Source organism: Carlito syrichta, unplaced genomic scaffold (genome assembly GCF_000164805.1).
Source record: "Carlito syrichta isolate Samal-C Ts95f unplaced genomic scaffold, Tarsius_syrichta-2.0.1 Scaffold314806, whole genome shotgun sequence".
Classification (NCBI taxonomy): Eukaryota; Metazoa; Chordata; class Mammalia; order Primates; family Tarsiidae; genus Carlito; species Carlito syrichta.
The window spans coordinates 927,343-940,165 of NW_007258902.1; the positions used below are offsets into that span (position 1 = coordinate 927,343).

At 40.9% G+C, this 12,823-nt stretch overlaps 1 protein-coding gene across 1 annotated transcript in view; it reads left to right on the forward strand.

The window, feature by feature from the left end:
• LOC103274566 (sortilin-related receptor-like) overlaps positions 1-9,826 on the forward strand; it is a gene marked incomplete at its 3' end in the record, with an annotated part of 93,823 nt that extends 83,997 nt beyond the window's left edge. Inside the window, exons 14-17 of the mRNA XM_021705907.1 lie at positions 2,846-3,024; positions 4,572-4,758; positions 8,915-9,043; positions 9,741-9,826. Of these exons, the coding sequence (XP_021561582.1) occupies positions 2,846-3,024; positions 4,572-4,758; positions 8,915-9,043; positions 9,741-9,826 (581 nt within the window). The remainder of the gene's footprint in view (positions 1-2,845; positions 3,025-4,571; positions 4,759-8,914; positions 9,044-9,740) is intronic.
• Positions 9,827-12,823: the final 2,997 nt, after the last annotated feature.

Here is a 12,823-nt window from a genome sequence, read left to right on the forward strand (position 1 = left end):
AGTTCAGCTTCAGTGATTTTTTTTTTTTTTTTTTTTTTTTTTTTTAGATTCTTTCAGTGTGTCTGTCCATTTCACAATGGATGATTTACAAGTGCACCTGCCCACACCACACTAAATGTTCAGCAGTTTTTGGCCAGAAAATGACATGATCCCTGTGCCCCACCCTCCTATTTACCCTCGATCTGAGCAACTTTTTTTTGTTTCCCCGATGCAAAAAGCCCTCAAAGGGAGACATTTTGCTGATGTGGAAGGTGAAACAAAAAAATGCAGAAGCACTAAAAGGCATCAAAATTAACGAGTTCAAAAATTGTTTTGAGTGGTGAGAAAAGCACCTCGATTAGGTGTGTTGCATCGAACAAGAGAGTACTTTGAAGGTGACTGAGGTTTCAACATGTAAGAATAAATAATTTTTATAAATAAATTCCAGTTATTCGGGCATCTTCTTTCTGTTATATACTCTTTCATTACTTAGGAATACAAAGATGACCTGGTTTGTTTTCTCACAAGTTTCACTTTATCAACACAAGTTCTCCTCTAGGGATCATAATTCAGTCCAAAATAGATATCCCCTTATCTGCTGAAGTTGATAATGCAACTGCCTTTTCCACAAAATTCTGAAAAGCACCATTTTCTAAATGAGCAGTTTTTTTCTCAGATAAAAGGCTGTGCTTGGCTGTGCACCTGCTTGTTAGTCTCATTAATGAGTTATTGTCAGAGTCCTCTGGGAACCTCTCAAGAAATGAGATGATTCATTTCCTGAGGTTATTTTGGGTTTGAGGAGCTCTTAAGTAGAATTACCTTGGCAATGTACAAATAGATGGACTTCCAGCATTATCACAGAGAAGGCATATAGCTATCGTCATGTTTGGATAATAGGACAACTCTCCTGGTTCAGTTTGCTTTAAAAGTGGCACTAAGCCTTTAGCTCATCACACTGGTGCAAGGAGGAGAATGAGTTAACTTATCCAAATATCTGCTTTGAAGTTGTCTTAAACGAAAAGTGTATCAGCCAGGTGAGAATTTCTCCTTTTCTAAAAGCTCTGTAGAGATCTCTTAGTCTCTTATCAACATTTATTATGTTGCCTTGTAACCCTACCACTTGGCTTAGCTTCTAGCTTTCTTGTAGGAGTATCCATTTTAATAATCTCAGTATGAGAGGAAGTGTTTGGATTGAGTGATGGTGTGAAAAGATTTAAGTCAAGTGTTAGAATCCCAAGAGAATAAAACTAAAATCTCAGAAACATGGGAAAGATGGAGAAGAAAGTTTTGTATATAATTTGCATTTAAGAGAGACCTAATAACCCTGTGATTCTAAAGAAAACTCTAATTGGGTGGTTTCTCATGTTGAGCATCTTGCCAGCTCACTGGGTTGTGAAGCAAGTATCGGACAGATATTTTTCTTTCCCTTCTCTTCTTACCTTCTCACCTTCTCCTTTTTCACTACAAAAGATAATTTAAAATTAGTACAGTTACTTAAGTGCTGCTTATTTTTTTCAAGGGCTTACTTCCTTGTTCTGAAATAGTTTGTCTTGGAGACTTCTCAGGATGTACTTTTCCTCCAACTTTTTACTTTTTAAGACCACAGAAAAGTTGGAAGAATTATAGAAAGAACTCTCATGAACCAGTTGTTAATATTTGCCAACTTACTTCTATCTGTATCCATCCATCCATCCATCCATCCATCTATCCATCCATCCATCCATCCATCCTGTGTGTCTGTCTGTCTATTCGTCCTTTTTAAGCGGACTCATTTGAAAACAAGTGTCAGACATCGTGCTCCTTTACAGTAAATACTTAAATATGAATCTTCAATAAATATGGGCATTTTCTTACATACTCACACTGCCATTATCACACCTAAGAAAATTACCATTACCTCAGTGTTACTTATTGACTGTATTTTCTCAGTTGTCCCATATTTTTATGGCTGCTTCGTCTTTGTGCCCCACCCCTCTGCCCCCTTTCAGGATTTAGTCAGTCCTGAACTGAATCCTGGATTGGATTGACACATTGCAAATTTGTTTACTCATTGCATTTTGCTGTTATATATCTTTAGTTTCTTTTAATCTGCAAAAAGCCATCTGCCTTTTTTGTTTGCTTTTTTGGTTTTCATGGCCTAGGATTTTTGGAAGAATCCCGAGCAGTTGTCATGTGGGATGTCCCATATTTTGGATTTGTCCAGTTGTATAAATAGTACATAGGTGATGTGTTATTCTCAGTGATTTTTTTTTTCAGGAGGCACATACGAGCTGTCTGACTGTTGGTGATGCTAAGTTTGGTTAAGGTTGTGACTCAAATCATCCACTATAAAATTATATTTTCCCTTTTGTAGTAAAGGGCTTGTCTGTCGGTTGATCTTTAGACCATATGAATATCCTGACCCTCAGCACTTTTACCCAGTGGTTTTAACATTCACTGATGATCCTTGTCTGATTTGTTATTGCACTGAGGGTTACAGAGTAGTACTTTTTTCAGTCTGTTGTTTTCATTCCTAATTGGGTGGAAAGGAAAAAAGATCCCCCCTCTGCTTCTCTTTCTTTTAGTATCATTAGAAACCCATGCCCTATTTTCATTCAGTGTATAGACTGTTACCATCATTTTTCTTTTTTTATGTTTAAATTTTCCTAAATATTGCCAGCTAGAGCCCCATGAATCTGCTTTCTGTGTCCTTTTGAGATGACTGCGTTAGTCTCTGAGTACTTCCTTGCTTTGTGATACAACCTTAAACTTTTCCTGCTTCAGCTCATTTCTCCAAGGAGCCCTGGTTCCTATTACTGTTGAATGTAACAAGCCCTTGCCTTGGATACTTTTAACTGCAAGGATTCTCTTACTTGTATTTGTACAGATACAGTACCAATGAAGGGGAAACCTGGAAAACATTCATCTTCTCTGAGAAGCCAGTGTTTGTTTATGGCCTCCTCACGGAGCCTGGGGAGAAGAGCACTGTCTTCACTATCTTTGGTTCGAACAAAGAGAATGTCCACAGCTGGCTGATCCTCCAGGTCAATGCCACAGATGCCTTGGGTAAGCTATTGCCTCCTTGGCCCTTTTCACATAAGTATTTGTTGACCTCTTGTTGTGTGCAAAGCACCAACTTAGATACTATATACTTAGAAGACCTTGGATTCATTGAGGGAGATGGACACATACAAGTTAGCAAATAACACAGGAAGGTAATTGAGGGATTGCTCAGTTCTTAGTAGGGTTGTACATTTGTGTTATTGTTTATATCTTAGTTTCCTTGTACAGTTCTTGGCTTGTAGCAGGCTTAAATATATGCCTGTTGAATATGTGGATGAATGAATGCATGAAAAACATTTTTCCAACTCAGCATTTCCAAAAGGACATATCAATGGGGATGCCTTACTATCTGTAAGTCAGTGTGCTGTGTGATGCATAGTCCTCTCAGAACCATCTTAGATCTAGTTATTATGTGCTAGTCTAGACACAGGATGTGTGAGTATGCTGGGAGAAGTGAAACTCTTCAGCATCCTTTTTTGCCTCCCCACATTACCCTGCCCTTTCCTACTTTTCAGCCTTGACTAACATTATTCCAGCTGCCTCAATGTCCCTTATTCCTTCTCACCCCCATTCATTCAGTCTTCACTATTTGAAATCCTTTTCTTATTTCACATGTAACACATTTGTTGCTAATATTCCAACCAAGAGACATCTCCCTTCTTCTCTATGCCCAGAGCACAGGTGTACTCATCACACCTTGAATTATAAATTACATATATTATAAGTCTGTTACTCTGTGTTCATCATCTCCCAACTACTAGATTATAATGCCCTTACAAACAATAGCCTGTCCTGTGTATATTTGTATTCCACCTGTTGGACAGCCTGATAGCCTATGGTCAGTAGGGGTTTAATAAGTTTGCTGATTTTCACGGTGTTGAATTGACAGCCGTGTATCAGCTTCAGGTAATATTTAATCTCACTGAACACACATTGTAAAAGACATAAAATGAAAATATAGACAAAGGCATACTTTGGAATGCCTGTAGATAGCACTCTACTTATAGTAGAATGAATGTGGGCAGATGGAGTGTCCATGCAAGTCGTCTTGCCATGTTCCAGCCTCTTTGTATGAAAATCCTCTACCTCTTGATAGGGCAAGCAAACTCTCCATTGTTCTGAGGCTATTGTTCTAGATGTAGTCTGCCAAGGAAGCAGGCAGGGGCCAATACCCTCAAATGATACTCCATCAAAGATTCAACCTTTCCCTAATTCCCTAGGAGAGAAACAATTTTGAGTACCTGTTTCTAAAGGAAACTGCTGACTCTCCTAAACTATTTTAGAAGTTTGGATTGTGCCAAAAAGTGACTTACTTCTTCCCACCTTTCTCAGACAGTTGTCTAAGTTTTGGGTAGTGTCATTTTCATTTGCATAGGTGCCGCCCAGCTTCAAAGCAAGCTGATTGGCGACTTGGAACAGCTCCTGAGGTCTGTCCTGCCATGGTGGTAACAGGATGGACAGGAAGCGGGGAACTAGGTTGAGGGGGCAGGTATAACAGGAAACCCCACATGGGCCTGCCTCTCATGCCTCTGCTGCTTCTTTTTCCTAAGGGGTTCCCTGCACAGAGAATGACTACAAGCTGTGGTCACCGTCTGATGAGCGGGGAAATGAGTGTCTGCTGGGACACAAGACTGTTTTCAAACGGAGGACCCCCCATGCCACATGCTTTAATGGAGAGGACTTTGACAGGCCGGTGGTTGTGTCCAACTGCTCCTGCACTCGGGAAGACTATGAATGGTTAGTGCTTCTTCGATGGCTGGGGAATTGAGCTATATTTTATTTACTCAGCAGTGTGGGGAAAGCAGACCAGGCCATGATCCCTTCCTCTGAGGAAGGGAAGGGAATAGAAGGAAACATGTATTTATGAGACATCTTTTCTGTGCCAGGAAATGTGCCATGCATGTTTCACATAAGTTGTTTTCTTCATTTCTCACAACCACATAATGTGGTAGGGAAGCTGCATCAGTTATGCAGGATTAGATAGCTCTGGGATTTATTTTTATGAGGGTAACCCAAAAAAGGGGCATGCCGAAGGTTCCATTGTCGGTAACTCCTTTTCCTGAGGACCCTTGTTCTATAGGGGATCTGTGTCTTTATATGAAATGAGGGGATGCTAGTATATATATTTTTGCATTGTTCATTATTTTTTTGAGCAAAATGTCCAAGGCACTGCTGAGAATGCTAAGCGTAGGGGAAGTGAGCTATGCATGGACAATTGGGAAAGGAGGTGGAAAGTGGTAGGTGCTTTGGAGGAGGAACAGATGCTTTGTGATTATTGAAAGGAAGGGGAGGGCTGTGATTTGCTGTTGGGGAGTCAGATATTTCTGTAAGAAACACTGCTTGAGACAGACTGTAAGGGAGCATCTGGGTCTATGGACAGTAGTGCTTTGACCATGTAGCAGCAGTGGACTGGCATGGAGGCAGCAGGGCTTGGTTGGTAGTTCAGTTTGAATGCCTTGTTGGGTATATGATGTAGGGACAGTGATTGGAAATGAGGCTGGAAAGATAGAATACAGTAGGGGTAGAGACTTTGGAGGGGATGGACCTCATTCTACAAATAGGAGGAGTTCTTTGGAGGCTTTTGAGGACAGTTGATCAGAACAGAGCTTGGCTACAGGAAGATGACACTAACAGTAGTGCACAAGATTTCAGAGCTCCTGGACAGTCCCTGGAGTCTGTAATTCAGCATGAAATGGTTGTCGCTTAGCCAGGGGCATCAAGAGTGCATGAGTATTGAACATAAACCCACTTGTATTTCAGTGGTTGCTGAGGCACAGAAGAACTAGATTTTGCTTTGGGAAGCCACACTTGTTTTGATGAAAGCCAGAAACCTCTGATGTGTTCTAGACGAGAGGTTGTAAAAGGGCCATACAGTAAATGTTTTGGGCTTTGTAGGCCTTATGGTTTCCATGGTCTCTGTTGCAGCTACTCAGCTATGCACGTGGTAGCACCCATAGTCAAAAGAAAGCAAGCTGTAGAGGAATGGGTGTAGCTGTGGTCCAGTAGAACGTTATTTACAAAAACAGCCAACCAGATTTGGCCAGTTCGATTCCAGACCAGTGCTTCTGAAACCTTAATGGGCATATGAATCACCTGGGGTCTTGTTCAAATGCAAATTCTGCCTCAGGAGTTCTGTGGTGGGGTGGTCTGTAGTTCTACCGAGATCCTAGGTGATAGGGATGCTGCTTATCTGCACACCCACCTTTTGGGCATCTAAGCTTAGACCATACAAGACAGTCATTCATTTTGGAAGATGTGTGCTTCCAAGGTAACACCACAAATGCTTTATGCAAAAGTACAGAGCTGTGTGATGTGCCCAGTGATGTCAGTTCAATGCTTTTTGCCTTCTGCTCTCCCTTAGACACCTGCACTGTTGTCTAATCTGAGAATTCTGTTGGCCTCAGATCCTCCTCCCTGGACTGGACTGAGACTGGAGAGGCCCCGATCCTTGAAAAGATTATAGCCTCCTCTCTTGCCCCTCATTCTATCCCCAGTAAGCACTTCAAAATAAAATTAGGACTAAATAAAAAATATGTAGGAAAATTCTACAAATCTTTGGGACTTTTTCTTTATGATCACTGTTAGACTTTTTAAGAAAAGTAACAAGCACTAAAATCTTCCCTATTCACCCCTCACCTTCCACCCCTCCTTTCCCCAAAAAACAACATAGAAAACGTTAAGTGTTTAAACAAAAACCAAAAACAAATGGAGCTTGGTGTGTCTTCCTGGGTAAACTAGCCTGGATCCTGCTGGTCTACCATGCCTACCCCATCTGGCTTGCTGGAACCTGCTGGATGCTTGTCCCTGCTGTGTGCTGTCTTTTCATTAGAGACCAGTAAAACTGCCTGCTTGACCCCTTGAGGAGTTGGATTGCAGGCCAAATGCAATTATGGGGTGATTACCCTGTGAACATGGTAAAGGGTGTGTTGAATTTAGGCCCTCCCCTATTGTTCCTTTGTTTGCTACAGAGGCTAGAAGGGATACAACCTGACTGTGTGGCTCTTGGGACATTGATGGGATTGGACTATGCAGTGAGAAGGGAGGTAGTCCTAAGATGGGCAACAGGAGATAAGGTGACAATGAGTGAGCTTGCGATATCTGTCCATTTGTTCAGGTACTGACTGACAACTGTTTTTGAGAATCAGGTTATTTCTAATAGTCCTTTCCATTTTGGGAAAAGCCAACTGTTGGCCCATATGTTCCCTGATTTCAGGGGTAGTTCTTTTTAAACATCTTTATACTTCCAGATACTGCCAAGTCATGTGACTTTCAACTTCTTGACTACAACCTCTGTTAAGCAATATCTTTTCTATTATGACCCTGTACATACTCATATATGTGTATGTCGATACGTACACAGGTATAATTAAAAGTTTTGTGAGTGATGCATTTTGCAATCTTTTTTTCTTTTTGAGGAGGGGAGGAAGCTGGTCTTGGACCTCCCAAGTTCTTTCACATTTGACTAGGTCATAACTAGAGTCAAAGAAAGCTGCCCAAGAAGAGTGCTTTGCTTATTGGTGGCAAATAAGTAATTAGCTAATACTTCACCTAGTCCCTAAAAAGATATGAAGTAGCCATTCAATAAAAATGAACTGATTTAATGAATGAGACCTGTTTGATACAGCAATGAAACTGCTACCTTTTGAACAATTCTCTACAAATTGCTAAATTTGGATTATGGTATAATGCACACAAACCATTTTGCCCTGAATATGTTAATACTTTTTATGTAGGAAAGTCTAATAAATGTTTGTTGAATTGAGTAGAGTAAATGAAGGTTTTCTGGTGGAGCGCACATGAACATGGAAAAGTCTCTTTGAATGACAGAATTTACAACTTGGACAGGGCCTTGGAAAGTATATGGCGCAGCTGCCTCGTTTTAGAGTTGTTGGGTGTGGCCTAGAGAAGACATGCAGTTGAAGGCAGAGCCAAGATTTAGTTGAGGTCCCCTGTCACCTGCTGTAGGGTTCTGCCCGTTGAGCTGGGAGGTTTGGCCGGTGTGACCCCCAGACTACAGGAGGTTTCATGAGCCAATCGACTGTATCTCAAAGTTCAGGGTGAGGACCCAAGATGATTTAGGTAGTATGTGGCTATGGTCTTAAATAACATTGAACCTTTAGTCAAAATAATTTTTTAAAAAGGTTATTCTTTTTAAGTTTCTCTTTTAATTCTTCTGATTCTGTCAAAGAGAAAGTCTCACTGGGTGCTAGTAATTTTATAACATTTGCTAATTCCTTTTAACAAGAGAAGTCAGGCCCCGAGTCTTTGGGTAGGGAACTGTAACTAGCAAAAAATTAATTTATTTTTGTGATTTGGCATGATGATTTGTATTGTTTTTGTCTATTTATGACATATGATCGTGGTTTTCCCGTTGTAGTTCTGATAAAAAGCTTCTTTAGAAGATATATTTTATTTTATTTTTGATTTATTTAATTTTTTATTTTTTTTTGAGTTGAAGTCTCACTCTGTCGCCCAGACTGGAGTGCAGTGGCCGCTCCCGGCCACTGCAGCCTCGACCCGCTGGGTTCCGGCGATCCTTCCACCTCAACCTTCCAAGTAGCTGGAACTACAGGCGTGCGCTACCACGCCCGGCTGATTTTTGATTTATTGGAGAGATGAGGTCTCGCCAAGTTGCCCAGGCGGGTCTCGAACCCGCGGGCTCAGGCAGTCCACTCACCTCAGCCTCCCAAAGCGTGGGATTACAGGCTGAGCCACCGAGCCCAGCTAGAAGATGTATTTCATAGTAAAAAAATAAAGTGAGTATTCTTTAAAGGGGCATTTTGAAGGCATATCATAAAATCGAAAGGCAGTATGGTGAAAGTCAGAAGGGCTGATACCAAAATGTTTGACGTGTAAAACAATGGCCTTGACAAACCCCAATTGCCTTTTTTAGTGACTTCGGTTTCAAGATGAGTGAAGATTTGTCGTTAGAGGTTTGTGTTCCAGATCCGGAATTTTCTGGGAAGTCATACTCCCCTCCTGTGCCTTGTCCTGTGGGTTCTACTTACAGGAGAACAAGAGGGTATGTATCATAAAAGTTGCCATGTCGGGTTCACAAGGGTCTCCACATGGAGTGAGAGCTCACAGAGGACCACCTGGATTCCTTTTTCAGGGGTCCTCAAACTTTTAAAACAGGGGGCCAGTTCACTGTCCCTCAGACCGTTGGAGGGGCGGGCTATAGTTTAAAAAAAAAAAAGGAATTTGTTCATAGTTTTTTTTTTTAAACTATAGTCTGCCCCTCCAACGGCCTGTGGGACAGTGAACTGGCCCCCTGTTTTAAAAGTTTGAGGACCTCTGCTAAATTCTAGAATTCCAAGTTAGCAGGTTGCAGTTAGTTTGGGTAACATTTAAAAATATGATGTCTTCAAACTCTCCTACCTCAAGTGAGAAGAAAATAAACTGCAAGTCTGTCAGCATCTCTGCAACTCTAGGAGTATCTTAAGCTGTGAACTTCAGCAAAGAAACATCTTGAAAGGAGTTTATCGAAGAGATATATTTTAAAATGTTGCCCTGGACAGTGCCCTAAATTGTCTGAGCCTGCCTATTCTAATTATAAGCAGAACCGACTTTGAATGCTGGAGCATCATCCTTCTTGTTCTGTAGGGTAATGAATAGATGGAATTGATTGTCCCTAGATAAGATATATGCTCCCAATTGGGATGCCTTTGCCACTGTTCTTTGATGTTTCTGACCTCTTGCTTTTGGGATGGGCATGACAGCTACCGGAAGATTTCTGGGGACACTTGTAGTGGAGGAGATGTTGAAGCACGACTGGAAGGAGAACTGGTCCCTTGTCCCCTGGCAGGTAAGGGAGGTGGTTTCTTGCCTTTGACTTCTTGAGATATCATTGAAGTATTATCGTGATTTCACCCAAGTCCAGGCATGTGGACTTTTCTCTAAGTTGCAAGCATCACAGTTTCCTTTTTCCCCCTAAGCTTGATTACCAACTAAATTTATATATAGCCTTACTCTTTCTTAGATATGGAAAATATATTGTGTTGGCTCATTTTTTTTTTTTTTTTGAGGGAAATCCCTTTGTTCACTGAAAAATATTTATTCAGCATCTGTTGTATTCTGGGTACTGGGGACAGAGGGGTGTCCATAGACTTTTGTGTGTTCCTTAATCTGTTTGTCAGAGTTGACTATAAAGAGACTTTTTGAAGATAACTAAGTGGTCTTTCTTAATTTTATAGTAATAATAACTAATATTTTAATGGATTTTGTAGGCTGATATATTTTTATATGTACTATCACTTTAATCCTTTTAACAACTCAGTAATTATCAGATATTATTATCAACTCTTAGTGCTTTGCGTGATGAAGCATATTCAGAGGAGAGCATTCAATGACTGACTTAAGGTCACACATCCTTTAAGTGACAAAGTTAAAATGAAGACTCTGAGCCTCTGCTCTTCTTTGGACAGCACTCAAATGGCAAACAAGTGTCATTTTTATTATTTTCGATGAGCATCATGCATGCTAATTAAGAAAAACTTCTTTGGAGTGATTATACATGTTGTAAAGACATATTTTGTTCTAAAACATGCTTCAGCTAGATTTAGTGATGATGGAATGTGTTGGTATTTGTAGTATAGACATGAAATTATGATACTTTATTTTTTTAGATAGAAAATATAGTTTATTTAGAAAATAAATGAGAGAGAGAGGAGATTCACCTCCTCAAGGTGGGGTGGAGGGCAAAGCTAGGAAACATAGCAGCCATAGCTCACGGAGCCACATGGTCAGACTGAAGCTTAGCAAAGCAATGGCCGAAATTATGATACTTTAAAAAAATAATTTCTTAGCCTCTTTTCTTTCTTCGTTCTGCTCCTAGTTCTTATCCATTAGAGCTTCTTTATTTTCTCTGAGCCCTTCTTCCTGCCCACACCACTCGGTGAAGAAGAATGACTCACGCTGACTTCCATCCTAGGTGGCGGTGTCTAAGGGGACAGCTACAAGCACCAAATGAATCATGAAAGAAGCGTGTCATCTCTGCAGGCAGGGCAGGGTGGCCCTCTGGTTTGCTGACTGCTGCCAGCTTGCCCTGGTGTTTTTCATGCTAAGCTCATTAGTCCCTTAATTTAATCTTCCATCATTACCAGAGTAATTAACATACCTCGCTGTGGAGACTTAAAAAGAACCACCACTTCAGCAGATTCCTACAAATGAGCAGATAATATTCAAACATTTCCCTCGTAAGAGCTGTTATTGATGAGGGCTTGTGTTAGTCGGGTTTGAGTGATTGCTCTTAAGGGTCTGGAGTACATACTTTTGTAATAAATATTTCTGAAGATAATTCAGCAAGGGACAAAACAGTTTGTTTAAAGCCATCTATACTGGCAGGAAAGCTATTTTCTCTTCTAATAGGAGAAGATAGAACAGGGAATGAAGTGGAAAAATCTCATTTAATTGTAGGCCAGCTCCTAAATGTAAAAAAGGAAAAAAAAGGGGCGGGGGAAGCATAGAATAGAAGGCAGGGATACATCAAGAAAGAAAAAGATGCTTTCATGGGACTAATTAGAACCATAACAATCTTCGCAAAGATGAGGCGATTTGGGCATCTGGAAGAATTTTTAAAATGCATTTAACTTTCTTCCTTTACGATTACTATAACAAAGCACTAGACTGTGCTCATGTATGGCTAGAATTAGCCAAGCATCTTGTTTCTTTTATAGGTTAAGCATTGCCCACTAAAACACTGCGTGTTTAGCTGTGCCCAATCGAAAAGCAAGTATTTCTGGACTCAGCTTCTACTGTAAGGGCATTAGTTTCTTAGAGGGAAAAATAACCCATAGTAGCAGAATGAGATTTGCAGATGCTATAGAGAGATGCAGGGCAAAAGGCTTGCTGCTGTGAAGGGTGGTTTTTATGTGCCCTGCGTCTTGACTACTCCCCTCCCTGAGAATTGCAGTGAGATGGTTTTCTTGACAACCAAAAGAAGAGATTGGTTATCATGTGGTGGTAGCTCGGATATTTTAAAGTGAAATGAGACCAAAGGAAAAGAAGCCAAACCTACCCTTTTAAACCATTTAGGTGAATTTATTTTTTGATGTATTATCTTTGTCGAAGCCTTTTCCTAGATGTGGCTAGTGCATGTTAATTCACTGAGTGAATGGAATGAGGGAGAAGAGGGGGAAAGCCCAGCTAATCCAGGCATGCAGCAGAGGGATTCAGATTTGCATCTTGGTCCCATATGTAGCATATTGTCAAGATGGGTGTTTTAGACATGGATGCTGATGTGCTGCTCATCTCCACTCCTGGGGAAGAATCTGGATGTTTTTCAGGCTATTCCCTAAGTGGAAAAGAGAGAACACTGGATTATAATAAACTCCTATTACTGGTTGTGTGACATTAGGTAAGTCTCTTAAGAAATATATCTCTTTTTTTTTTGAGTTGGAGTCTCACTTTGTCGCTCAGGCTGGAGTGCAGTGGCATGCTCACGGCCACCCCAGCAACGACCTGCTGAACTCTGGCGATCCTCCCACCTCAGCCTTCCAATTAGCCGGAACTACAGGCGCGTGTTACCATGCCCAGCTAATTTTTGATTTATTGTCGAGATGAGGTCTCATCAAGTTGCCCAGGCTGGTCTCAAATCTGCGGGCTCAGACAATCCACTGACCTCAGCCTCCCAAAGTGCTGGGATTACGGGCTGAACTATGGGCTGAACTATAGGCCCAGCCAAGAAGTACATCTTTAAGATGTATTTCCACATCTTAAAAATCGGCAATATTAACATCTGTATCATAAGAGGCAGCATAGTGGTTAAAGCAAAAGCATAGACTCTGGATGCAGAGTTCCCGAG